The sequence below is a fragment of the Ceratotherium simum genome, chromosome 22 (genome assembly GCF_057802395.1).
Source record: "Ceratotherium simum simum isolate JZ-2026a chromosome 22, ASM5780239v1, whole genome shotgun sequence".
In the NCBI taxonomy this organism is placed as follows: domain Eukaryota; kingdom Metazoa; phylum Chordata; class Mammalia; order Perissodactyla; family Rhinocerotidae; genus Ceratotherium; species Ceratotherium simum.
Genome location: NC_141921.1, coordinates 25,988,890 through 26,016,205, shown reverse-complemented (window position 1 = coordinate 26,016,205; position 27,316 = coordinate 25,988,890). Strand labels below are relative to the sequence as shown.

At 47.1% G+C, this 27,316-nt stretch overlaps 1 protein-coding gene across 5 annotated transcripts; it reads left to right on the top strand.

Moving 5' to 3' along the window:
- Nucleotides 1-7,460: 7,460 nt before the first annotated feature.
- Nucleotides 7,461-25,780, top strand: TMEM39B (transmembrane protein 39B). 5 transcript variants are annotated; one of them, XM_004425883.3, is made up of 9 exons: nt 7,461-7,586; nt 9,327-9,453; nt 9,962-10,181; nt 10,773-10,856; nt 11,180-11,334; nt 18,457-18,793; nt 20,513-20,700; nt 23,708-23,828; nt 25,308-25,780. In XM_004425883.3, exons 1-9 carry the CDS (start codon nt 7,583-7,585, stop codon nt 25,548-25,550), a joined length of 1,479 nt encoding a protein of 492 aa, XP_004425940.2. In that variant the 5' UTR covers nt 7,461-7,582; the 3' UTR covers nt 25,551-25,780. The 5 variants fall into 5 exon arrangements, with proteins under 5 accessions (XP_004425940.2, XP_087302509.1, XP_087302508.1 ...); XM_087446382.1 differs by lacking the exons at nt 7,461-7,586; nt 9,962-10,181 and having other exon boundaries at nt 9,413-9,453; XM_087446383.1 differs by lacking the exons at nt 9,962-10,181; nt 10,773-10,856; nt 11,180-11,334.
- The last annotated feature ends 1,536 nt before the right edge of the window (nt 25,781-27,316 follow it).

Sequence of the window (27,316 nt, the reverse complement as noted above, 5' to 3'; positions counted from 1 at the left end):
AACTTGGATTCCTTCTTAGCAGGAAAGGGATGTTGAAATCAGTTGATTTACTTTGGGCAAGTTATTTAATCTCTGAGCCCATTTCTGTCTTCACTATTGATTATTACAAATAATAGCAAATTATTTATTGAAAGCTTAATAATGTACCAGGCGCTATCTCAAGCACTTATATGCACTGTTGCACTTAATTCTCCCATCCATTATACTCATTTTACAGATGAGGAAACGGAGGCTTAAGGAGGATAAGTAACTTGCCTAAGGTTAAAAAAAGGTTCTGTCAGACTTCAGAGACCTTGCTTTTGACCAGTTTGTACCTCTTACAGCTACCAGTACTTTGAAACAGAAAAGCATTGTGTTTGTGTGAGAGAGCTGTTTAGGGTGACAAACCATCCAGGTTTACCCAGGACTGAGGGTTGCTGGGATGTTGGACTTTCAGTGCTAAAACCAGGAGAATCCCAGGCAAACTGAGATGTTTGTCAACCTAAGTTTGCATTGCGACTCTCAGTCCAGGGTTGACCACTGAGGCTGCATTTTCCCTGGCTTCTTGGTCTCCTAGGCCTCATCTTGTGGCTCAAGTTCCTTTATCTAGCATTTGAGGACCTGCTTCAGTTCAGCAGGCAGGGGAGGAGTTTGGGGCGGGGAGTTAGGGAATGAGATGGAATCCTGGTCATAGATAAATGGAGGCGCAGAGCCTGGGTCACTATCCGAGAAGCCAGGGCTAGGCTCCTAGGCAGCCAGACCCTCCGCCCCCAGATGCAGGATATCTACTTGGGAGCCAAGGAATTTTACAGGAAGGCTCACAGGGCTAAAGCCAAAGAGATCTGGATTCAAATCCTAGCTCATCACTTGCTGTGTATTTTTCTGAGCCTGTTTACTCTGTAAAAGTAGGATGATAATCCCTATCCACTGAATGGATAGGGATTTCACAGTGTGTGTGAAATACCTAGCACAGAGTCCATACATAATAGTGGTCAACACTTAAGTTTCCTTCCTCCTTTTTTCTGGCTTGTTTTTTTTATCCAGTCCTGTCACCTGTCATGTCTGTCACATACAGCCTTCTCCCTCCTCCCATTACCACTTGCAGCCCTAGGGATCTTCCTGTGAGAGCCCTGACCTAGTAGGTTTGGCCCACCCGCCCAGCTGCCCTGCATGTCAGTCACCTTCCCTGCAAGCAGAGAAGGGATGACATCAGGCTTCGTTCCTTCCCCTATCCGAAGCCTCTGGACTGTTTTGAGCCGTAAATATTTTAGCTGGGCCTTTCTCTGGCTGTTGCCAGGGTAATGGACTCTCAGGGGAATGGGGTGGGGGTGTGGAGGCAGGGCTGGCAGCCTGGGGCCTACCAGCAGAGCTGGCCCTGGAGGGGCGGGTATGAAGCCTGGCCAAGAGCCAGCGCTTGCTGCAGCAGTTCTGAAGGCTGTTGCTCTGTCTGCCTCCTTCCCTTTCCTGGGCCGCTCCTACTGCTTCCAGGCCCTGCTCTGCCCTTGAGTGCTACTTGGGTAAATTGCTAAATGTCTTCATTTTAACATCTGTAACAGAAAAGTCCCTGATTAACTCAGTGCAGGCAAGTGGAGAAGACAAAGAAGATAAAGGAGGTTTTGTAAAAATCCTGTGAAATGCTAGATTAGTAAGTCATGACTGGAGAAGCTAGGCCCCATAGCTCTTTTTTTTTTTTTTTTTATAATTTTATTTATTTATTTTTTCCCCCAAAGCCCCAGCGGATAGTTGTAGGTCATAGCTGCACATCCTTCTAGTTGCTGTATGTGGGACGTGGCCTCAGCGTGGCCGGAGAAGCGGTGCGTCGGTGCGCACCCCGGATCGAACCCGGGCCGCCAGCAGTGGAGTGCGCGCACTTAACCGCTAAGCCACGGGGCTGGCCCACCCATAGCTATTTCTGATAGACCTGGAGGCTGGAGTCCAGGGTAAAGTGGATGCAGCTCTAAAGACTGATCATCAGGGGGCTGGCCCGGTGGCATAGTGGTTAAGTGCGTGAGCTCTGCGTTGGTGGCAGCCCGGGGTTCCCAAGTTCAGATCCCGGGCACGGACCTACACATCGCTCATCAAGCCATGCTGTGGCGGCATGCCACATACAAAATAGAGGAAGATTGGCATGGATGTTAGCTCAGGGCTAATCACCCTCAAGTGAAAAGAGGAAGATTGGCAATAGATGTTAGCTCAGGGCCAATCTTACTCACAAAAATAAATAAGACATCCGTCAGGCATGGCACTGCCTCTCCTCCTTCCCCCTTCTTCACACTGCAACCCCAGCTCCTTTTCTAAGGTTCCCAGGTCTAGCTAGACTATCTGGCCTGGCACACGGTGTTCTAAGGAGTTGGGCCTAGAGGCTTGTGAGCAGAATTGATAAAAGCCTTTTTTTGCTTGAGATACAAAAACTCAGGCCCCAGAACTAGATCCGGCCTTCATCTTCTACCCCCAATCCTAGAGCTCTTACATCTGGCTAGCTGCTAGGCTCTAGGTTGTGGCAGCATGCCTCCCTCTCTCCTTGTGATGTGTCTAAGAAAGAAAAGAGGACCACACAGGGGGCAACTGGATCATGTCCCACTGCTACTGTTGAGAAGCTCTGGATTTGGCCCAGAATTCCACATCCCCTGCTCAGCCATTCCCACTGCAATTTTCCTGTTGAGCTGGGAGTTCTGATTCCTTTGTAGCGAGCTCCCTCTGATGGTTGATATGTGTTGCAGGAAAATAAGATCTCAAAAGTAAGAATGAATTGCAGGCCACCCTAAGAGGTGGGATGGCTATACCAAGGAGAAGAATCCTTGTCCCCAACTCCTAATGACAGTCATTCCATTTCTTATATAGGATATCTCTCATATGTTTGCTTCTCTCTGTCGTTAAACCTTATAACAATTCAGTGACGTAGGAATTATCCTAATTTTACAGATGATACAGGTTTAGAGAGGTGAAATCAAATCCAGACTCTTCACTGTGTGTAGCATTCAAAATCCTCAAGTGATATGAACTTAATCTATTTTTCCAGCCTTATCTTTTCCAGCCTCAATTACTCTAAAGCCAAAATGGACTTGCTCTTCTGGAATACAGCTTACCTCTGGACCTTTGCTCATGCTGTTCCATCTATCTTCATTGCTTCCCCACTCCCCAGTACATTACCTACGAAATTCCTATTCATTTTTGAAAAACTAAAGTGGCAATACGGTATTTTCTAAAGCTTGCATATATTATCTTTGTAATAAATATTATAAGACATGAGAAGACAAATGTCTGGATGAGAACAGATGGGTGGGGATCTGAGATGTGGAAGGTTGAATGGGGAGAGAATGGCCCAGGAAATAAGAAGAGCATGAAGACACCTGGATTCTCTTGTAGGCTCTTGTAGTAAAAATCAGATGTGAGTATTTTTGCTGGCAGAAGAAAGTGAGAGCAAATCCCTTGGAAGCTGGGACAGAACTGCAGGTGACATGTCTTCAATGTCCTTGATCTTACATTCACATTAGTTTTCTTTGTACTTCATAATATATCCATGTCTTAATAATAATAATAGCTAATAAATAGCACTTACTGTGCACTAGGCACTGTTCTAAGTACTTTACACAGACTAACTTAATCTTCACCATAATCTCATAAGATAGGTACTAATACTACCCTCACCTTACACTGAGGAAACCTAGGCACGGAGAGGTTAAGTAACTTCCTAAGGTCATGCAGCTAGTAAGTGGTGGAGCCAGGATTTGATTCCATCTAAATCTGGCTCAGGGAAGGTGCTCTGAATAACTACACTTTAATATTGAAAATATTGCCTTACTTTTCCATGAATAAAACTGACACTCCAGAAAGCAGTATTGTGTTGTATCCTGTGGTTTCAGCACCCCCACTGCGTACCACTAGAGGTCTGCATAATCCAGGTTGAAAACTACTGATTTAGAGGACAGACTTGCCAGCCTTGGCCCCAGAATAACATAACCAAGGAAGAGATCCCAAGTCCTGATACCCAGTGACACCGGACTGGCCTAGAGCCAGTGGCATTTCCTCAAAAACTCAAGACTCTTGGAAAAGCCAAGATAGTAGGTTAATCAGGAAATTAAGATGCAGAGGAGGGAAGTGAGGGCTTCAAGGTCACAAAACGGCTGAGATGTGTGGCCACAGATCTGGAGGACAAGAACCTAACCAATGTCCTGCCATTTTATGATGATTTTCCTCAGGGAGCCTGTAGGAGGCAGATGTGAAAGGACTAAGACCCTAGATGTTTCTGGCAGATACTGAGATAGAAGTGTATAATACTCTGGATTATTTCATTTGCAGTTGTCAGAGACCAAACAAACTGACTTTTTGTAACAGAGAAGTCCAGAAAGGCTTTAGGTAAGGCTGGGGTCCAGGGGTTCAAATGATGCCCTTGAGCAAGTGTCTCCTGATTTCTTGACTTTTCTGTGTTTGCTTCATTGTCAGCTAAGTTCTTCCCAAAAGGTTGCAAGAAAGCCACCAAGAGCTCCACATTTATATCCTATTTGCTTAGCCATCCAAGAGGGGGAAAATTTTCTTTCCTAATCGTTCTAGCAAAGATCCTAGGATTGCATCTCATTTGGCCTGACTTGGGTCACTAACACCCCCTCACCCCCAACCAGTCACTGTAGCCTGGAGTGGCAGAGAGGGAATGCTTTGCTTCGCCAGGCCAGGGTGGTCAGCCCACACTGGAACTCCAGAGTAAGGCAGCCCCACCAAACCACATGGACTGAGAGAGTGGGGGGAAGGGTAGTTCCCCAAGGGAAAATCAGAGTGTTCTTACCAGAAGGAGGAATGGATGCTGGGCAGACAAAATCAATAGTCACCCTGTACAAGATGGGCAGGAGCCACAGGTAATGGGTCACATGCATAACAGTCCATTTGAATGGACACGCATTATACTGGGTTGTATGAATGCCCTCAAATCAATTCAGCAAACATTTCCTGAGTATTTGCCATGTACAAGGCCCAGCACGTTCCACATAATAGATACACAGCAAGACATTCTCCTGCCACCACCCCCAGTAAGGCAATTACCAGACTCAAGCTACTGCTTCATCCCATAGGAGTATAACTGGCAAACTCTTATGCATCTCTCAGACACTAGCTCTGAAGTCATCTCTCGTGAAGCCTTCTCTTGACTACCTCCCCTGTCAGAGTTAGTCACTTTCCATCCATCTCTGAACTTGGTACACACTGCTGTCGTTATCACACTGTGCCATAATTTATTGATTCTCCTCTCTGTCTCCTCCAATAACGAGTGGCACTTCCGTTTCCCCAGTGCCCAGAATATAATAGATACTCAAAAATATTTGTTGACCTGAGTTAAAATGAGTTCCCAGGAATGGCCTGGCCTCAGTCTTCTATGGAATATGCCTGAAACCACTTAGCTTCCCTTCCCAACCGGCCTTTCTTTCAAAAGCCAGTTTGCCACTACCTCAATTCAACTGAACTAATACTTATTGAATGCCTATCATGTGCCAGGTAGTGATAGGCCTTGGGGATTCAGAAATTAACAAGATATATTTCAAATTGAGTACTCTAAAGAGCCCAGAACCAGCTCTTCTACCAGAATTTCTTTGGCTGGAAAAAGAAATCTCAGTCCTCGTTTCTACTCTGCTTTGTGGCCTGCCTTGTGACCTGGTCATTCTCCCTCCCTGGGCCTCTTTCCCCTCAGAAGGGAAGGCCTGACCTCATGTAAAATCTATAATTTAATAGATGTATATGTGTTGAATTAAGCTCCATATTTCCATTTGCCTAGTTTAAAAACTTTGGAGTAATCCTTGATCTTCTCTTTCTTCCACACACCTATCCAATCTGCCAACAAATCCTGTTGACTTTACCTTCAAATCCAGAATTCAACCGTGTCTCATCACCTCACCCAGTTTGGTACAAACCACCACCATCTCTAGCTAAGATCATTGCCATAGCCTCCTGTCTGGTCTCCCTGCTTCCACCCTTGTGCCCCTGCAGTCTATTTTCACAGAGCAGCCAGAAGGATTCTTTAAAAGTGGAAGTTCAGACTCTCCAATAGCTCCCCATCTCCTACAGCCCTATATGGTCCATCCCTTCTCATGTCCTGCTCTCGTGTCTATTCCATTCAAGCTGCCCTGGCCTCCTTGCTGTTTCTTAAACACACCGGAGATGCTCGTGCCTGAGGGCCTTTCCACTGACTTTTCCCTCTGCCTGAAATGCCCCCCTTTCTCCAGATATCTGTATTGACTGATTCACTCATTTCCTTCAAATGTTTGCCCAAACGTCACCTTCTCAGTGAAGCCTACTCTGACTGCCCTGTTTAAAATTGCAACCTCCCACCCCTTTCCTGTTTTCCTCCACAGCAATCATTCCTTTCTGACATACTACATAAACTTCGTTTATGTCTATCTCCTCCCACTTAACTGTAAGCTCTGCTAATATCTATTAATTAAATATCTACTAATTCATTTAATTAATTGAATATTGATGTATATTATGTGCCAAACACAGTGCTAAGCGATGGGGCTACCAGGTGATTAAGACAAGTGATTAAGTCTTGTAAGGGAAGAAATCATAACAATTAGTAGTAGTAACTCATTTATTGAGTGCTGCTTCTGTGTTAAGTGCTTGCCACTCATCATAATAATGATGGCTAACATTTATTAAAACAGACTCTGTTTTACATGCATTATCTCATTTAATCCTCACCAAGACCTATAAGGTGAATATTAACAGCCTCATTTTAAAGAGCAAGAGGGCCGGCCCCGTGGCTTGGTGGTTAAGTGCATGCACTCCGATGCTGGTGGCCCGGGTTCAGATCCCGGGCGTGCACCGAGGCACCACTTCTCCCGTCCATCCTGAGGCCGAGTCCCACATACAGCAACTAGAAGGATGTGCAGCTATGACATACAACTATCTACTAGGGCTTTGGGGGGAAAAAATAAATAAATAAAATCTTTAAAAAAAAAAAAATTAAAGAGCAAGAAACAAGAGTTCGAGGCTCTGAACTGACAGAGTCAGGATTTGAATTAAGGTGGTGGCAGGAGAGTAGGTAAGGTCAGATATGAGAAATTATTAGGATTTAGGGTCAGCAAGGCTAGATTAAAGATTGGATGTGGGGGCCGAGGGAAAGGAGGAACTGACTCTCAGGTTTTGACTGGGATGGACTAAAGAGCAATAAGACTGAAGAGAGATGAAAGCCCAATTTGGGACGCGTTGAATTTGGACGCCTGTGGGCCACTCATGGATATAGGCCATTTCGGAACCGAGACGAGAGGCCGTTCCGGTCCCCTCCCTCCAGCCTGAAGAGATGCTGGGAGAAGGCATGCACGGGAAGGGCAGGAGGTGGGTTTCCTTGCCTCTTGGGTTTCTTCAGCAGCAGCTGCAGGGAGGGCGTAGGGGACCGCCAGACAAAGAGCGTGCGGAGCCGCCTTTGTCCGGGCGGCCCCTTTAAGAAACGCGCCCCCAGCTTCTAGCCCGCCTTGTATGCAAATTTGGCGGCGAGGCGGGAGCGCGCAGCTGATACCCGGGGACTGGGCTGTGGCGGTTAGTCCTCTCCCGGCCGCCGTCGCCTCCGACATATTGCCCGCAGGAGCTGCGGCGGCGAAGCGGAGAGCGCCGGGGGGAGGAGATGGGTGAGTAGAGCGGGTTCGCCTCGGCCCGGGAACAGCGGGGCGCGGGGTTTAGGATGGGCAGGCTGCTAATTGCTCCCCCACGCGGACAGAATCCGGCGAGGGGAGGGGGAGGGGATGAGGGGCGCAGAGGGACCCCGCCCCCTCCTGTCGTTTTGCGGGGTGGGGCCTCTGCTGTGGGGGCGGGACATTGGAGTGGTGGGCGGGGCTTCCAAAATAAAGAGGGCTTGTGGGGGCTTGGGGCTTGGGCCTTGGTGAGGGCTAGAAGTGGGGGCGGGGCTTATCGGTGGGCGGGGCCTTCGTGCTAACGGCGGACCTCCTGGGCTGTAGGCTTTTATGCGGAGGCAAACTTTCTGGGCTGTAGGGGCTTTATACTGGGGTCGATGGGCAGGGAAGGAGACCTTCCAGGTTAAGGAAGCCTATTCTGGAGCGGGGCTTTTGGGCAGAGCTTATTGGCTTGTGGGCCGGTTTTCTGGGCTGACAGTTGTCTGTAGGCGGGGCTTATAGGCTGAGAGGCTTTATGTGGGTGCGGAGCTTCTAAAGAGAGGAGAGTAGGTGTGGGCAGAGCTTTTGGACTGAGCGTGTGTCTGTGTGTGGGTGGAGGAGGGTGCTTTTTAAGCCGGTTATAGTAGTGTATGAACAGAGCTTCTGGGCTGGGAGCTGGTTGAGGACAGAGCTCCTGGACCAGTACTTTTTGGAGACGTCTGGGAAAAGCTTCCAAGCTGAGGAGCTAGGACAAGGGGTGTTGTGTGTGTCTAGGCTGCTGTATGGCCATGAGGAGGTATGAACAAAGCTATAACTTTGACTAGGATTAGGATGGTACTTAGAAGCTTTGTGCAGGACCTTTGTGCAGGGGGATGCCTGGATGCTTGAGCTAGACTGCTAAGACTAGGGTGATAAGTTGTAGGCCCAAGTTTTAGGTCCACGACCACAGCCATTCTCCCAGAGCCCACATCCTTGACCCTGTACTCAGGCCCTGGGCCCTCCCCATGAGACACCTGTATGCCATTGAGCTGGACCTCAGGGCCTTGGAGGAAAAAGCTGTCCCAAGGGTGCCCAGAATTGTAAGCCTATAGAGACTTGTAGTATTCGAATGGGCAATGCACACCAGAGTTGAGAGCACAGGACCCAGACCCCAAAACTGCCTGTGACACAATGTAAACTCAGTTTCCTAATCTGTGAAAAACCTACATTGCTGAGTTCATTCACTCATCAACATATACTTATTGGGCACTTACTTTGTGCTGCACACTGGCGTAGGGGGAAGGGATATAACAGTGAAAAAGACAGATAAGGGTATTGATTTCACTGACCTTCCATTCTAGTGGGAAAGAGAGACAATAAATATGTTAACAAACGAGTAAGATAAATTCCAAGGGTGAATTGTTGTGGGGAAAAAATAGAAATAAGATAGAAAAAAAAAAAGAAATAAGATAGTGATGCAGGCAGATACTTCAAAAATGGCAGTCAGGGAAGGGCTCTCCAGACAGAGATAACAACAAGTGCAAGAGGTAGCAATAAGCTTGGCTTGCTTAAGGAGAGAAAGGCCACTATGGCTAAAGCATGGGGGTGAGGCAGGGAATGGTAGATGAGGTTGAAGAGGTAGGCAGGGACCAGATCATAGATCTCTGTGAGGATTAAATGATAAAATGAGATAGTAGGTAACTGGTAGCTAGTATCATTGCTGTTGTCCTTGATGTATGCCCTCTGGCTTGAGGATCTACCTTATGTTGAGCCCCACAGGAGGACGAAGAGGTCCCAACAGGACATCCTACTGTCGAAATCCACTCTGTGAGCCAGGATCCTCAGGGGGCTCTGGTGGGGGCCACACTTCCAGCGCATCGGTCACCAGTGTCCGTTCCCGTACCAGGTAAACCACCTTTCTGTCTCTTGCCCCTTACTTTGGGTTCATGGGCAGTATAGACAAAGCTCTCCCTGACTGGGCTCTAGGATATGATACCCCAGATGCCAGATGGAGGCTTAGAGGGCAGTGAGCAGCAGAAGAGACCCAGAGAGTGGTCACTTGGACAGATGCAGTGGGACATAGAGTAATAAGCCCAAAGGCTTGGATTCCAGTTACAGTTCTGCTCCTGTTTTGCTGGTAACTTGGATAAGTCTCCCATCTTTGGGCCTCCTTTTCCTCATCTGTAAAATGAACCTAATAATTGTTTCCTTCCTGGGGAATGTTGGAAAGCCTGAATAAGATGAGGGATAGGAAAAGGCTCTGTCAGCTGCTTTGTCTGACAGGCAGAATTAGGAGGACTCCATCCTTGCCATGAGCTGCTTTTCTGTTCCTATCCCACAATCCTGTGCTCTAGAAGCCCTTCTTGGTAGCGTTCTCAGGTCAGCTCCTGATGTTGTTTCCTCCCCATCCCCAGGAGCAGTTCTGGGACGGGCCTCTCCAGCCCCCCACTGGCCACCCAGACGGTCGTGCCCCTACAGCACTGCAAGATCCCCGAGTTGCCAGTCCAGGCCAGCATTCTGTTTGAGTTACAGCTCTTCTTCTGCCAGCTCATAGCCCTCTTCGTCCACTACATCAACATCTACAAGACAGTGTGGTGGTATCCGCCTTCCCACCCACCCTCCCACACCTCCCTGGTAGGTGCCCAGCTAGGACCAGCTGTGTGTGTGTGTGTGTGTGTGTGTGTGTGTGTGTGGCATTTGGTTTTAGTTTAGCATAGCTTACTAAGTGCCTTGTACTCTTGGCCTCCTCCTGGGCATGGGAGGTGTAGAAGGAACAGGAAACTGATGATTCCTGAACCGTCACCCCTAATGTGCTCAGTACCACACTAGGCATTGTAAGGGTAGCAGAGATGAATTTGACACAGATTTTACCAAAAGAAGCACAGTCTTAAGTCCTGTGGGGGAGATGAGCCACAGGCATACATGAGTGTTTCAAGGAGTGGAAAGATGTCCATGTGGAAAGAGAGGTTCAGGGAGAGGGACATGGGTGATCAGAGCAAGACGGCTCACATACCACTCTCTTATCTCCAGGGACTGTCCCACTTCCCTCCTCTCGGTCCTGTTCTACTCTAGGTAATTTCCTGGCCTGACTCAGCTAGAGGTCTATGAAGGTCAGAGAGTGGGGACAGCCCCTATGGAAAGGACTGGGCAGGGGGAGGTGGGTATGAGAGAAGCCTGTGTGTGGGCAGGGGGCCCACATGACCCCTAGCCTCTGCCCCCTGACAGAATTTCCACCTGATCGACTTCAACTTGCTGATGGTGACCACCATTGTTCTGGGCCGCCGCTTCATTGGGTCCATCGTGAAGGAGGTGATTGGGTCCTAGAGGCTGGCTGGGAACTTGGGGACTCCCCTCTCCCCCTCTGGGTGCCAAGGAGACATACCTAGCCCTTCAACCCTGAGACACTTCCTTGGGGCTCCCTTTGGACTTGGTTGAAGAACATTACTCACATCCTGTCGGCTCTTGGAGTTTACTGGGCGTCGAGGAAAAGGATTCGCCTAGCCGAGTTCTACCCAGCCTGCTGCCCCACATTTCCCTGGGTGGGATCACAGGCCATGCTGGGTGGGATTTGGGCACAGCCCCCGTGGCCTCCATCCAAAGGCCCCATCCCATCCTATCTCGCCCTGACCCAGGCTTCTCAGAGGGGGAAGGTCTCCCTCTTTCGCTCCATCCTGCTGTTCCTCACCCGCTTCACCGTTCTCACGGCAACAGGCTGGAGTCTGTGCCGCTCCCTCATCCACCTCTTCAGGACCTACTCCTTCCTGAACCTCCTGTTCCTCTGCTATCCGTGAGTACCCCTCACTGTACCCATCACTGCCTAGCACCGGGCTCCTGACCTCTGCCCTGAGTGTGGTTAGGTCACCAGGCCCCCATACCTGGAAGACTCACAGGCAGGGCAGCAACAATATCCTCTCACATTGTCTGATAGCATCCCCCTGAGATCAGAATGATTAGCTTTCTTTTGCAGGAGCAGAAACTGAGACGGCATAATTTACCCAAGGTGCCACCAAGTGGGAGGTCAGAATGGGACTCAGATCTGAATGTATATCCCAAAGGAACGATGCTGAGGGGGAATGCACGGGATTTGTGTATCTTCTCTCTTCCTTTCCTCTCTCTCTGGTTCTGTCTCTTTGTGTATCTTAGTATTTATGTAATCTCTTGGTGCCTCCTTCAGGTCTGTGTGCAAGCAAGCACCTCTGTGTAGGCATGTTTCTGTCTGAGTGTCTGTGCATGAAGCGTGTGTGTATCTGCACGTGCATGTTTGTATGTCTTTCTTTGTGTCTGTTTTGCTCACTCACTCCCTCTGTCTTGCCAGAACCCAGATTGTTGAGGATGGAAAGATAATCTGGGAGGAGCCCAGGACTGCCCCTTTCTGGCCTAGAATTAGGGAGGGCTTTGGCAAGATGTCCACCCTGGCTGCCTGGGCATTAACAGTCATTTCCCAACCCCTGGACTTTCTAGTTCATGAACTTCCTCAGGCTGGGCCAGCTCCGTTCCCTGGGAAACTTCAGAGCTGGGCAGTCCTCCCTCTCTACCTTGCATGACCGAAAGGGTACTGGCATGGGAGGCACTCCATCACACTTGCTTCAGTTATAACTAGTTTTTAATTATAAGAGTGACACGTGGGCCGGCCCCGTGGCTTAGCGGTTAAGTGCGTGCGCTCCACTGCTGGCGGCCCGGGGTTCGGATCCCGGGCGCGCACCGACGCACCGCTTCTCCGGCCATGCTGAGGCCGCGTCCCACATACAGCAACTAGAAGGATGTGCAACTATGACATACACCTATCTACTGGGGCTTTGGGGGGAAAATAAATAAATAAATAAAATCTAAAAAAAAAAAAAAAAAAGAGTGACATGTGTCATATAAAAACACTAAACTTTATAGAAGCTTTTAACATAGAAAATGAAAGTCCCACCCAGAAAACCATTATTTGTAGCATATCCTTCCAAATTTTTTCTGTGCAAGTACACACACGTATACTTTTTTTAAACAAAAGTGGGATTAATTTATGCATGATGCTGTACAATTTACTACATTTTTCACATACTCCTATAACTCAGATATTTTTCCATGGCAATACACATGAGTCTGCCTCACTTTTTTTAATGGCGTCATAGTATTCCATTGTATAGATTTTTCGCAATTGGTTTTATTTGTCCTCTATTGGTGGACTTTTGAGTTGTTCGTAGCTTTTCCCTATTGGAAACAATGAGGCAGGGAACATTCTTTTGCATACATCTTTGCACACTTGTCCAATATTTTTGTACAGCAGATTCCCAGAAGTGGAATTACTGCACCAAAAAGTATGTCCATTTACGTTTTTGAGAGATATTAACAAATGGCCCTCCAAGGGTTGTACTGGTTAGAACTGTCAGTAGTCACCTTAATTTGACACTCTCCGGTTACTACCCAGTGAGTCCATTCTCCTTGGATACAGACATTACCCAGTGTTCATATTTTGCTTTATTTTTTATTATTAATTTTTATTAATATAAGACAAGTATATCATAAAAAATCAAATCCAGTAGTGCTAAAAAGGTTATGATGAAAAACAGCTTCCAACACTGCCCTCCAGATTTTTAGTCCCACTTCTCAAAAGCAGTCTTTCACTGTTTCCCGTTTTAAGTGTTTTTTAAGTTACCTCCATAATTCTAGTATTTTTGTACCTTTGTTTATTCCTTTTAAAAATTTATTTATTGATTTTATAGTTGGATAATAGGTTTACGTAGTTAAAATTCAAAATGTAGGGGGGCCGGCCCCGTGGCTTAGCGGTTAAGTGCGTGCACTCTGCTACTGGCGGCCCGGGTTCGGAACCCCGGGCATGCACCGATGCACCTCTTGTCCGGCCATGCTGAGGCGGCATCCCACATAAAGCAACTACAAGGATGTGCAGCTATGACATACAACTATTTACTGGGGCTTTGGGGAGAAAAAGGGAACAAAATAAAATAAAAAAAGATAAATAAATAAAATTCAAAATGTACAAAAGAATATAGAATGAAAAAGTCTCCCCTTGACTCCTATCTCCCAGCTACCCAGTTTCCCTTCTAAGAGGTAACCACTAACGTTTCTGGTTTCTTGTATATCCTGGAAATAAATGTTCTATGCATATACAAGCATACCACACATGCACACACACACAGATGCATGCATACAGGCACACGTACATTGATTCTGTCCAGTGCGAGATGAAGACTTAGTTCACCCTTCCATCCATACTGTTTCCAGTATTTAATAACTGTTAGGGGGCTGGCCCGGTGGCGCAAGCGGTTGGGTGCGCGCGCTCCGCTGCGGCGGCCCGGGGTTCGCTGGTTCGGATCCCGGGCGCGCACCGACGCACTGCTTTGGCAAGTCATGCTGTGGCGGCGTCCCATATAAAGTGGAGGAGGATGGGCACGGATGTTAGCCCAGGACCGTCTTCCTCGGCAAAAAAAGAGGAGGATTGGCGGATGTTAGCACAGGGCTGATCTCCTCACAAAAAAAAAAAAAAAAAAAAAAAAAAAAAAAATAACTGTTAGTATTTTTAGTTTTCTGTTGGTTATCTTTTTCAATAATATGAGTATGCCTGTATTTTTTATTTCATCATCAATAGTCAGTATCTTAATCCCTTTTATGTAAGATGATAATATTAGGAACCCTACCCATCCACTTTTCCTCCCCTCTTCTTCCACTCACTTCTTGGCAGCTGTACTCTTACTTTTATATTGTCAAGCTTGACATTAACATTCTCCTATATAACCACATTTAAGTCTTCCATTCTTTGTCTAAGGCTAATTCTAAAAATTAAAAATGAATAGGTAGGTTTGGTATTGTTATGAGTATGAAAATATCGTTCACTACAGGGCCAAGTAGTGTGCGTAGATGACATTCCTTCTCTATAGTTACTGAGTTATAATCTTGGGCCTCTTAAAAAAGGAATGTTCCTAGTGGCAAGATCAAATGGGTTTCTCTTTTCTTACATTCCATCAATTGCTTAAAATCATGCCACATTTTAGTTTGCTTCATATTTAGATTGTAACTCTTATACAGCTTTTTATTTTTCTTGGAGTTTCTAATTGCCTTTCTTTTTTCTTGTTGACAAAAGAATGATGGGCCTTCAACATATCCTCAAGTTTATCCAGCCTCTCAATCATGCTACCTGTTGCCTGGAGTCCATTTTTCCCCCCAGAGACATCCCTCTCGGAGCTCTCCATCCTCCTGCTCCAGTCTGGAGTGGTTGCTCTTTAGGCCTGCTGTACAGCTCTCAGCTTGGGACTTCCCTTCGCTGCCCTCCTGGGTCGGATCCACTGTTTCCTGGATCCCATGTCTTCCTCTTTCTTGATTTTCTCCCTTATTTTGCTGGAGTGCATTATCAGGTAATTTCCTTAACAATGGGTATGTGGGAGGTATATATATTCTGAGTCCTTGCATGTCTAAAAATGTCTTTATTCTGCCCTCATACTTGATTGATGGTTCAACTAAAAATAGGTTTCTAAGTTCAATTTCTTATTCTCTTAGAATTTTGAAGATATTGCTTCATTGTCTCTAGCATCCAATGTTTCTAATGAGAAGTTTAATGCCAGTTTGATTCCAACTACTTTGTAGATGTCTTGTTTTTTCCTTTCTGAAAGCTTTTAGAAATATTCTGTTTATCTTTTGATTATCTGAAATTTCACAAGGATGTGTCTGGTGTGGAACTTTAGTCATTCATCTTATTAGTATTCTAGGACTTTTTTAACCTGGAGATTTGGGTATTTCTTCAGGTCAGGGAGATTTTCTTCTATTATTTCTTTGATAATATCTTCCCTTCCGTTTTTTCTATTCTCTCTGGGACTTCTGTTCATCAGATGGTAGACCTCATAGATTGGTCATCTGTTTCTCTTATATTTTCCCTCATATTTTTCATCTCTCTCCCTTTCTCTCTCTTCTTCCCTCCTCTCTTTCTTTCTGTTTCTGTCTCTCTCTTTCTCTCTCTGTCTTTCTCTCATCTCTCTCTCTCTCTTTACTTTGCCTTTAGGGAGATTTCCTCAACTTTACCTTCCAGATTTTGTATTGGAATTTTTTTCATCAATCATATTTTTCATCTCTAAGGCTCTTTCTTGTTTTCTGCTTGTTCTTTTCTCATAGCATTCTGTTCTTGTTTTAAAAATCTCTCATGTTCCCTCAATTTTGTCTTTCCACTAGGATCAGTTTTTATTTTTTGTGCTGCTAGTTTTTTTAAATGTAGTTGGTTTCTTTGGTTGTCTGTTTATATTTAAGAATGAAGGACTGAGTAGCTTGGAGTACATTTTCTTTCCCTGTGCCATTGTATATGTGAGTGGGAGGTTTAACTGGAAATTCTAAGTACATGGGCAGGGCACACTAACTGGCAGGCTTTGCTTTAGGATGAGTGAGTGCAGTGTTTGTTGTCAGGCTGTGGGCCCCCATAGGCTGGAAAGGTGGGGCTGTTACTCTAGGATGCCCCCATTAGAGACTTCAGTCCTCCTCAGATAGTTTATTCAGTTTCTTTAGAGAAGAATCCTTCACGATGGATTGCGGAAGTGTGTAGGAAAATAAAGGGACTCACTCTTATAAATAAATACAGATCTTTGTTTAATCCCATTTGTTCAGCCCTGCTTCTCATTTCTACCCTCTATCAAATGTGCCTACTTCAAACCATAGTCTGTCTTGGGTCAATTTGGGCAGATTAGCTCCTACTCCCAGCACAGCCCTCTCTTGGCATATTCTAGACCTACACCATCCAGTTTAGTAGCTTCTAGCTGCCTGTTGGTATTGAACATTTGAAATAGGCTAGTTTGAATTGAGATGTGCTGTAAATTTTAAATATACACCAGATTCTGAATACTTAGTACAAAAAAAGAAAGTAAGTAAAACATCTCATTTATAAATAATGACTATGTGTTGAAATGATAATACTTGACGTATATTGGGTTAAGTAAAATAGAGTATTAAAATTAATTTCATCTCTTTTTTTAATGTAGCCGCTAGAAAATTTAAAATTACATGTGACTCCCATTATATTTTTATTGGACAGTGCTGCTCTAGACGATGGCTTGCTTCCTCATCTGTCAGCATGTTTACATCTGCTTTCTAAGTTTGTCAAAATCACTTGTGTACTGATAATTCCCACACCCATTCTTTTTGCTGATATGGATTTATTTTATGCTTTTATACTGTCACGTCTTGGGTGGAGAGGATGAGAGGGAATCTGCCATCTTGCAAGTGAAGTTGCTTCTAACTTGTGACCTGTCAGAGCAGTCACTTGCTGTAACCAAATAATTTAATTGTATCTGCAGTCCTTCTTAGAGGCAAAGCCAGGGAGATTCTTAAGTACTTGCCCTTAAGTTTGAGTCTGAATCCCTTGTATGTTCATGGAGGTGCCCCACCCCCTCATTCCCACAAGGTATCCTGAAGAGTGTTTTGGGAATCTCATTTAAGTCTTCTTTTCTGTCCCACAGAATCACTGGCCTCTTTCCTTTCTAAACAGAGTTGTATTGATCTTCTGCTCTGGGCCAGGCACCATGCTAGGGGTTGTTATAAGAATTAAAAAAGAGTGTTTATGAAAACACTAGCATAATGCCTGACAGAGCCTAGAGAAGCAATACAAGCTATGTAACTTAAGGCAAGTTAAGGAAACTGAGGCTCATAGAGGTTAAGTAACTTGCCCTAAATCACAGTGCTAGTAAGTGGCAGAGCTAGGATTTTAATCCTGGCCTATTTGACCCCAAAGGTTATGCTCTTGACCACAATTCTCTAAGGTATCTTACTTAACCTTACCCCAGGGAGAGTAGTGGCATCCCCATTTTATAGACCAGAAAGCAGAAACCCAAAGAGGCTAATTGCCTGCCCAAGAACACTCATATATCCCTTCTTAGAACCTCAGAAAAAAGGAAAAGAGAAAATTACTGTTGATAAGAAAACACAGTATTCTTGTTGGCCCTAACTGCTGGGGGCAGCCCAGGGACCCTTCTGAACCTGTGTCTTGAGGACCTGGGAAATTGAGAGGCCACAAGCTAAAACAAGGAATGCCTGTAAAGAGCGCCCCTATGATGTTCCATGCACTGTGCTCAGCACTCACCCACTTCTGTAATTACTCTTCTGGGCTATGGGTCTGTCTGGTTTTCTCCTCAAACAATACCAGCCATACACTCAAAACACCCCTTGACTAATTAGCTCCAGCCCTGACCTAAGAGTGCTGCTCTGGGGAGGGAATTCGTACTGTTCAAGGGCCCATTTCAGTGCCTGGCACATACTAGGCACCCAATAAATACTGTTCCTGAACTGCTCTCCTCTGCAGACTAAAGAGAGCTGCCTCTAGCATATGCACCCATGACAACTTACACCTCTCTTTTGTGGTACCGTGTACATTTTTAATCAATTAATTACTCATGGTATTTGTTGAGTATCTGTGTTGATCTTTGGTACCAGACAGTTCAGGGTTTGAATCCCAGCTCTATTACTTCCTTACTAATTGTGTAACCTTTGGGAATCCACTTCACTTCTCTGAGCCACAGCTTCCTTGGCTGAAAAGGACTCAAAATAATAGTACCAAACACATCGTGTTCTTAGGAGCAACAAAAGAAGAAAATGTATGTAAAGCACTTAGTACAGTGTCTGGAACATAGGTTGTGCCCAGTGAACATGGGCTGTTATGATTACTGTTAGCCAGCAATGGACTTCTAGGGCAGGGACTCGTCTCTTGCTTCTGACTGTATCCCCGATGCTCGGCACAACATAGTCATTCATCAATGCTATGTTGAATGACTGACCATTGGATGGGAGGATGGATGGATAGAAGGATGGGTAAATTCTCCCCTCTGAGCAGCCAGGAGAGCTAAGGCCCAGGAAAGAAAGAAGATTCTCTCAGTGGCGGAGGGTTGGGATCCTGGCCCATGGGCAGACCTGCCCTCACCACTGTCTTCTCCAGCAGGTTTGGGATGTACATTCCGTTCCTGCAGCTGAACTGTGACCTCCGCAAGACAAACCTTTTCAGCCACATGGCCTCCATGGGTCCCCGGGAGGCAGTCAGTGGCCTGGCACGGAGCCGGGACTACCTACTGACGCTGCGGGAGACATGGAAACAGCACACGCGGCAGCTGTATGGCCTGGACGCCATGCCCACCCATGCCTGCTGCCTGTCGCCCAGCCTCATCCGCAGCGAGGTAGAGTTCCTCAAGATGGACTTCAACTGGCGCATGAAGGAAGTGCTGGTCAGCTCCATGCTGAGTGCTTATTATGTGGCCTTTGTGCCTGTCTGGTTCGTGAAGGTGCGTAGCTCAACCCAGGGTCCCTGGGGCCTTACCCTGCTGCCTGCCCCACAGAGCCCTCCTGCTTGCATAAATCATTCTACTGTTTGTTTTTTTTTTTTTTTTTTTTTTTAAGATTTTATTTATTTATTTTTCCCCCAAAGCCCCAGTACATAGTTGTCTGTCATAGCTGCACATCCTTCTAGTTGCTGTATGTGGGACGCGGCCTCAGCACGGCCGGAGGAGTGGTGCCTCTGTGCGCACCCGGGATCTGAACCCGGGCCGCCGGCAGCGGAGCGCACGCACTTAACCGCTAAGCCACGGGGCCGGCCCCTCATTCTACTGTTTTTGATGAGATTCCTGTCTGTTCTCTTGAGGGCTAGAGTGACTACTGCCTCCATTTTAGAGTGGAGGGAACAAGGCTCACTGAAAGGAAGTGGCCTACACAAGGTCACCTAGCCAATGAGGGGGACATGGCATTGTTGTTCATAACATTTGATAACAAAAAGCGGTGACTTTGTATGTATTTATTTATTTATTTATATCGTGAGAAAGATCAGCCCTGAGCTAACATCCATGCCAATCCTCCTCTTTTTTTTTTTTTAATTTTATTTATTTTATTTTTTTCCCCCAAAGCCCCAGTAGACAGTTGTATGTCAGCTGCACATCCTTCTAGTTGCTGCATGTGGGACGCGGCCTCAGCATGGCTGGATAAGCAGTGCATCGGTGCGCACCCGGGATCCGAACCCGGGCTGCCAACAGCGGAGCGCGCGCACTTAACCGCTAAGCCATGGGTCTGGCCCCCAATCCTCCTCTTTTTGCTAAGGAAGACCAGCCCTGAGCTAACATCTATTGCCAATCTTCCTCCTTTTTTTTTTTTCCCTTTTTCTCCCCAAAGCCCCAGTAGATAGTTGTACGTCATAATTGCACATCCCTCTAGTTGCTGTATATGGGACGCCGCCTCAGCATGGCCGGACAAGTGGTGTGTTGGTGCGCACCTGGGATCCGAACCCGGGCCGCCAGTAGTGGAGCACGCGCACTTAACTGCTACGCCACGGGGCCGGCCCCTGACTTGGGATTTAAATGTGACTGTTTTGGCACAGGCATGTCACAGTATCCTGTTTTATCATTAAGTAGGAAAGCCAGGATTCACCCAGATCTGAGTGACTCCAACAGCCTGTGCTCTCTCTCTAGCTTGTAATGCCTTCTGGGAAGGTACCTCCCCAGCTGACAGTAGGCTTGAAACATTTCTCCGGGGATGGAATGCACTGAGTGATTGGAGGTTGAGACTACTTAATGTCTGTTGAGCACCTACAATGTGCTAGAGCTTTCATGAGTACTATGATCCTCCTGACGCCTCTCAGAGGTGGTTACTGTTATCCTCATTGAACAGATGAGCAAGCTAGAGCACACACAAGTGAAATGACTTGCCCAGGATCACATAGTTAATAAGCAGCAGAGCCAAGATTTGAACTCATGTCTTTTGGACTTAAGAGCCTGTGCCATGGCTCAGAGTGGTGGGCAGTGGGAGGAATTTTTCGTTGTAGAAAACTGAGTAATTAGCACCGGGTCCAAGCCCATGATTAAGCCTTCTTTGTTAGGTGTTTGATCCTTGGTTTCAGGCCACCCTGAGGTCTCTCCAGGGCTTTCCTGATCTCTGAGGCAGATAGAATCAGGGAAGGGGGAGGGAGTGAGGCCATTATGGCATCCCAGGCCTTACCAACCTCCTGCTGCCCCCAGAACACACATTACTATGACAAGCGCTGGTCCTGTGAGCTCTTCCTGCTGGTGTCCATCAGCACCTCAGTGATCCTCATGCAGCACCTGCTGCCTGCCAGCTACTGCGACCTGCTGCACAAGGCCGCTGCCCACCTGGGCTGCTGGCAGAAGGTGGACCCAGCGCTGTGCTCCAACGTGCTGCAGCACCCGTAAGTCGCCCTACCCTTCTCTGTCCAACCCCAGCCCTCCTGGTCACCTCCTCGCTCATCAACTCATTTCTTCAGTCAGCAAATAGTTATTGAGCATGTCTTGTATCCTAGGCCTTTTGGCTGGAATGGGGTATGGCAGGGCCCCAGATGGACATGTTTCCTATCTTTGGGTAACTTGCAGTGTACTGGAGATGGGAGGGGGGCAGGCGGTAAATTCATAGACTCATTGACTTTCTCATTCACTGACTATTATCTGTTCACTCATTGATTGATTTGCTCATGCATTCATTCATTCATTGCTTCACTCCTATCACCTGCTCGCTCATCCATTCAGTCATTAGGTCATCTCCTCTTTCAGCAGACATTTACTTTACCTAATCCATACCAGGCATGGTGCCATGTATTGGACAAAGGAGCTTGGACTTTGACCTGTATGCAGAGGAGAGCTTTGAAGGGTTTTGAACAGTGGAGGGACCCATTCTAAGCTGTGCCTTAGAAACATCAGTCTGGTAACAGGATATGGTGCTGTGTTAGCTGATGGTGAACCTGGCCAGGGAAGAAGAGCCACAGGGAGGAAATGACTGAGGAGTTCACAGTCTGGTGGGGGTGATGGTCGTGTACACAACTAGTTAGGCTGAGTAGGGCAAAGAGGCCCAGCTGCAGGGTGGCATTGCACCCAGAGCAGAGGCAGAAGTCACCCTGCTCAGGAGCCCTGAGTTGCTGGGCTGTCCTCCCTCAGGCGGGCTCATCCTTCATGGTGCCTAGCATTTCTACAGCCTTTCGTCATGTACTTTTCACCCAGGTTTTACTAATTTTCCTGCGTGTATTCCGCCATTAGATTGGAAGCTCCTCAAGGCTGGGACCACCTCTGAATCACATCTGAGTCTTGGGCCCAGCACAAGGCCTGGCAGAGAAGAGGCCCCTAGGACAGATTTGTAGAGGTAGGCCCCCAGAGATGCAAAGGGAGGCCACAGAGGCCAAGCCGCCTGGTGTTGGCCCTCCATACCAATAGGGTCCCTCTCATGCTCTGTCCAGGTGGTCCAGGAACGGGGATGGATATTGCGCAATGGGCCAAAGTGGGGCTCGGCTTAGCCTCAGGCTCTGAGAAGAGGGAGGAGTAGAAAGATAGAACATAGCTGAATATGAGGATACACCTGTCCATGGCTCACCATCGTCCGCAGATAAGATCCAGGCTCCTTCACATGGCTTCCCAGCTGATGAACTGCATGCTGCCAACCTTTTCTGCCTTATCTCTTACTGTGCCCCCAGTCACACTCTGCTCTCGCCAGACCACACCTCTTTGGGTCTTCAAATTCTTGTATCCAGGCTCTTCTACATGATGCATGTTTTGCCTGAAATGTCCTTTCAAACTTTCTTTTCCAGATTAATACCTATTCATCCCTTAGCACTTTGCTTCCTCCAGGAACACTTCCCTGACCCCCTGGGATGGGTTCAGTGCCCCTCCTCTATGCTCCCACAACCCCATAATACCATGATCATTGCATCTAACATTTCTGCTGTGTTTGCTTAGTTACTTGCCTGTCATTCCAGGACTAAAGCTCCTGGAGGTCAGAGTCCTTGCCTGTCAAGCACTCAGCCATCTCCTCACTCCTGGCAGTATGCCCAGCTTATAATAGGGCCACAGCAAATTTTTTGTGTATAGTCTTTTTTTTAAGGTAGAATTTACATACAGTAAAATGCACAAATCTTAAGATGTACAATTCTTTGAATTTTGTTAAAGGCATATACACCCATGTAACCCACCCTCACATCAAGATATAGAATATTTCCAGCCCCTCAGAAAATTTCCTCATGGCCCTTCCCAATGACCCCCGGCCCCTGACAACCACCTTTCCCCTTTCTTTCACCATAGATTAGTTTTGCCTGTTCTACAACTTAAATAAGTGAAATCATACAGTAGATACTCTTGGGTCCAGCTTCTTTCATTCAGCATATTGTCTGTGAGGTTCACCCGTGTTGTTGCATATAACACAATAACTGTTTTTAAATGAATGAATCAATAGGGCAGGAGCATGAGATTGAGCTTCTTGCAGACAGTGATTCTCAGTCCTCTGGCCCAGGACCCTTGGAGTTCCTGGGAGATCTTGCAGAACACTGGAAGAAAACTGACTGGTCCTACCACCTCATTCACATGCTCACTGGGACTCCTCTGTGCCAAGCCTTGTGGTGTGCTCTGAGGACACAGAGATGAATTGGACACCGTCCCTTCCCTCAAGGGCTCCTAAACTAGTGAGGGATACAGGAGTATAAATAAGTGATAAAACACTGGGGAAAGTGGACCAGTAGCAGGAGATTTAAGGAGGTGTTAATGGATGCTGAACTCTGTGGGGAGTTTGAGAAAGGCTTTCTGGAGCATCCTGGATTTTCAAAGATGGCAAAGAGCTTACCAGAAGGATAAGGCATCAGGAAGGGCAGTCCAATTGGAGGGAGCAACTTATGCAGAGACATGAAGCATTAAGGTATGTTGGAGGAACTAGAAACAGTTCTGAATGGCTTGAGCATGAGGTGTGTGGTGGGAGCCATGGAAGGCCACACAGGGCCTCAGAGGCCATGCCAGATCCTTGGGGACTTGATCCTAAGAGCACTGGAAAGCCTTCAGATGGTTTTGAGCAGAGGATAGTCAGGCTCAGCTTGGTATTTTACAGAGACCACTCAGGCAGCTGTGTGGTGGACCAACTGGAGGCTAGAGATGAGAGGTATTGGAGACTAGATGAAGAAAATGACCCCAGAGAGGGAAAAGGGTTTTCTTGACAGTCTCTCAGACGTTAATGTCAGCCCTAGACCTACTGACTCCCAGTGCAGTAATTTCTCATGATTCTTACCCCATTTTACAGGAGAGGCAACTGAGACCCAAAAAAGAAAAGTCACTATGTCTAAGTGATAGAAATGGGAGTAAAGCCCTGGTGGTCACCCCATGCCTAATCTTCTGGTATCCCCTTTTGTGGGTGAGCTGGGCGTAAGGGACGCTGTTGGGCTGTGCCTCCAGGTGGACTGAAGAATGCATGTGGCCACAGGGCGTGCTGGTGAAGCACAGCAAGAACGTCTACAAAGCAGTGGGCCACTACAACGTGGCCATCCCCTCTGATGTCTCCCACTTCCGGTTCCACGTGAGTCTCCTCCCCTGGGAAGGATGGGGAGGGCCTGACTAGAGAGCAGGAGGATCAGCAGGGCAGGAAGGTGATGTCATACAAGAGAAAGCTATTTTCAGTATTTCCCAAATCCGAAGGAAGACAGTGCACACGTGCAGCACAAGGACAGCCGTATAAATGATCACTTCATAACTGCAGCTCACTTAGTAGCAGATGTTTGAAAACACTGGGTGGGGAAGATGATACAATAAAAGGAGGGGTTCTTGGTAGTGAAAATAGTAACTATCATTCCTTCTAGTGTGCCAGGCACTGTGGTAAGTACTTCCCATGCACCCTCCCATTCAGTTGTCACAGAACCTTGTGTATGAAAAATGCCAGGGCTATCTCCATTTGCGGATACTGAAATCGGCTTAGAGAATTTAACTTGTTCAAGGGTGCCTTACTGGGAAACTTGGGAACTGATGGTAATGACTCGTGGGCTCAGCTCTGTGGAAAAGACTGTGCAAAATCATCTAGGCTAGTGATCTCCATTTTATTTATTTATTTTATTATCAAAATCTTTTTTTCCAACACAGTCATAGATTAAAGTCCAATATGTAGGACCTTATGGCACTGCTCTATTTGAAAGAGTTGGAATGCCCTTCACTTCCCACTTCCCACTGCTATAGCCCCTAAAAGACCTCCTCAGAACCTCGGGCTCTGAGGAACCTAGTTGAGGAAGCATTGATCTAGGCTGATCTCTTCACTTCACAGTAGAGAAACCTGAGGCCCAGACAGGGAAGGGACTTGCCCAAGGTCCTGTAGCCTGTCAGGTGCAGAGCTGAGCCTGGCACACTGGTCTCTTGGACTCCCGTTTCCTGCCACTTCTCCTCCCATTCTGTAAGCAGCTTTTGACGTTTAGGTACCTTGACCTCTGCAGAATCAAGATCCCCTAGACGTTGATTACTCTTTTGAACTGATCAGAAAATTTTTCTTGAGTCCCTATACTCTGCCTTGCCCTGTAAACACCAAGTAAGAGTGAGGTATCACTATGTCCCCTGGAAGCTTCTGGCCTAGCTGGGGATGCTACACATGAAGTAGTGGGTGACTCACGCTGTAGAGTCTATAATAACTTTCCATGCCTATGTCATAAGATTCTAATTTGTTCAGGCCTGACAGTACCCAGGAGGATCACATATAAAAAGGTGTTGATTTTAGACCAGAAAAAGTATGAGAGAGCGAGTAAGACATCTCAAGAAAATCTTCCTGGAGGAGGTAGAAGTTGAAGAGGACTTAAACAATTTATATGGGAAGCAGTAGTCTTGACAGAAGGAACAGCACAAGCAAAGGCAGAGAGGTGGCAAAGTCTGTGCCCATCACTATGAAGTCTTCTTCCCCACCCAAGTCTGCATGGGGTCCCAAGAGCTTGTCCTCTTCACTGGCCCACCCAGAACTCCCATCCAAGAGGCAGGTTTCTGGAATATACTTTCCAGTCCATGCCTACTCTTTCCTGGGCAGTTCTTTTTCAGCAAACCCTTGCGGATCCTCAACATCCTTCTGCTGCTGGAGGGTGCCGTCATTGTCTACCAGCTGTACTCCTTAATGTCCTCTGAAAAGTGGCACCAGACCATCTCACTGGCGCTCATCCTCTTCAGCAACTACTATGCCTTCTTCAAGCTGCTGCGGGACCGCCTGGTATTGGGCAAGGCCTACTCGTACTCGGCCAGCCCCCAGAGGGACCTGGACCACCGGTTCTCCTGAGCCCCAGGGCAACCCCAGGGACAGCATCCAGGCTTCAGCCAGGGGCTCCCTGGGAAGGGGCTGTTGGGGAGGGATGGGTGAGGGGCAAAAACAAAAAAAGACAAAAAAATCCACCAGAGCTTTGTATTTTTGTTACATACTGTTTCTTTCTTTGATAATTGATGTGATTATGAGGAAAACAAAAGTCCTATTTTTATACTCCCAATAAGCCTGTGTCCTGTATTTCTTTCCCTTCTTGCCTGTCAGGCAGAAAGCAGATGTGTGGGATTCTGGGTGGGGAAGCCCCACTGTGGCTCCTGGGGCCCCTGTGGGCTCTGCCTTCTCCAGTGGAAAGGAGATGAGTAGGCACCAGAGGTCATGGTAGCAGTGACAGCTGCTGCTAGCTGAGTGCTTACTGTGTACCATGCTGCTCTATGTGTATTATAGGCCTTGTCTTAATCCAACTTTCATGATAATCCTAGGAGGTAGGTGCTGTCACTTCTCTTAAAGATGAAGAACGAGCTCGGAGAGCTGTAATGACTTGCCCAAGGTAACACAGCTAGGAGGTAGAGCTGGGCCCAAAAACCTTCTGAAAGGTGACATATTAACCTAGCAGAATGTGATGTCCTGATTCTCTCAGCATGCAGTCACACAGACCCTGCTCTCTGCTAGGTGCTGTGGTACATGGTGAGGATGCCAAGACACAGAAACAAGTCATACTACACTGGGATGGGTGTAACAGTTACAGGGGAGGGAATGGTTAATGCTCTGTGGACTTCCTGGAGGAGGGGTAGTCTGAGTTGTATCAGCCACTTCCCAGGTGGACAAGAGGGAGACTTGGCAGAGTCTACACTTAAGCAGAGAAAAGCGTACGAGTAATAGCACAGAGATTTGGAACATCCATAATGTATTGGGGGAAGGGAAGCAGAATGTGGTTCCTAGAGCAGGAAGGATAAGGAAAGTGAGGTGGGGGTGGGTTGGAGCTAGAAAGGTCTGCAGGGACTGGATCAGGGAGGACCAATGGCTCTAGGCTAGGGAGGGTGAGTGAGCAAGGCCAAGTGCTAGAGTGGAAATACAAAGCTGCTTGGAGGGCCACCTGGCTCTTAGGGGGCATAGGATGGAGAGCTCAGGAGTAAGAGGAGAGGAGACAGACAGTCATAGCCACTTGTCTAGTCTGCCCGTGTTACCCGAGCCCTATTGGCCACAGGATATGCAGATAAGTCCACGGTGGTGTATTAGAGACAGACACTGCAACCAGCGTTTTTGATGCCTCTGTTGAGGAAGGCATTGTGCCAGGTGCTGGCACAGATACAAAGATGAGGAAGATTCTATCCCTTCCATAGACAACCAGCAGAGAGAGACATTGTCATGAGCAAATTAGGGTGCTAAGTGCTGAGGAAAACATGTGTCCAGGGCACTGAGGAGCAGAGAGGACAGACACCCTGACTCTGGAAAGACAGGCTTTTTCAAGGAGGTGAGAGTTGAGTGAGTCTTGAAAGTGAGTAGGTCACACCATGGTCAAGAGGAAAGAGAGGGCATTGCATTTCAAGCAGAGGGAACAGCATGTGCAAAGGCACAAGAGAAGATAGGGACATATTTGGGGAAAAGTGGTTCCCCAAATATGGATGGAGCCTGGGTTGCCTGGTGGGGAGCAGCCTAAGAAGCCAGTAAGGACCAGCCCGTGTGTCAGATTGAAATGTTTGTGCATTACCTAAGGGCAGATAGTAGGAAGTTGCTGAGCAAAGGAGTGACATGAAAAGGTCTCTGATTTTAAGGAGATAGTGGGT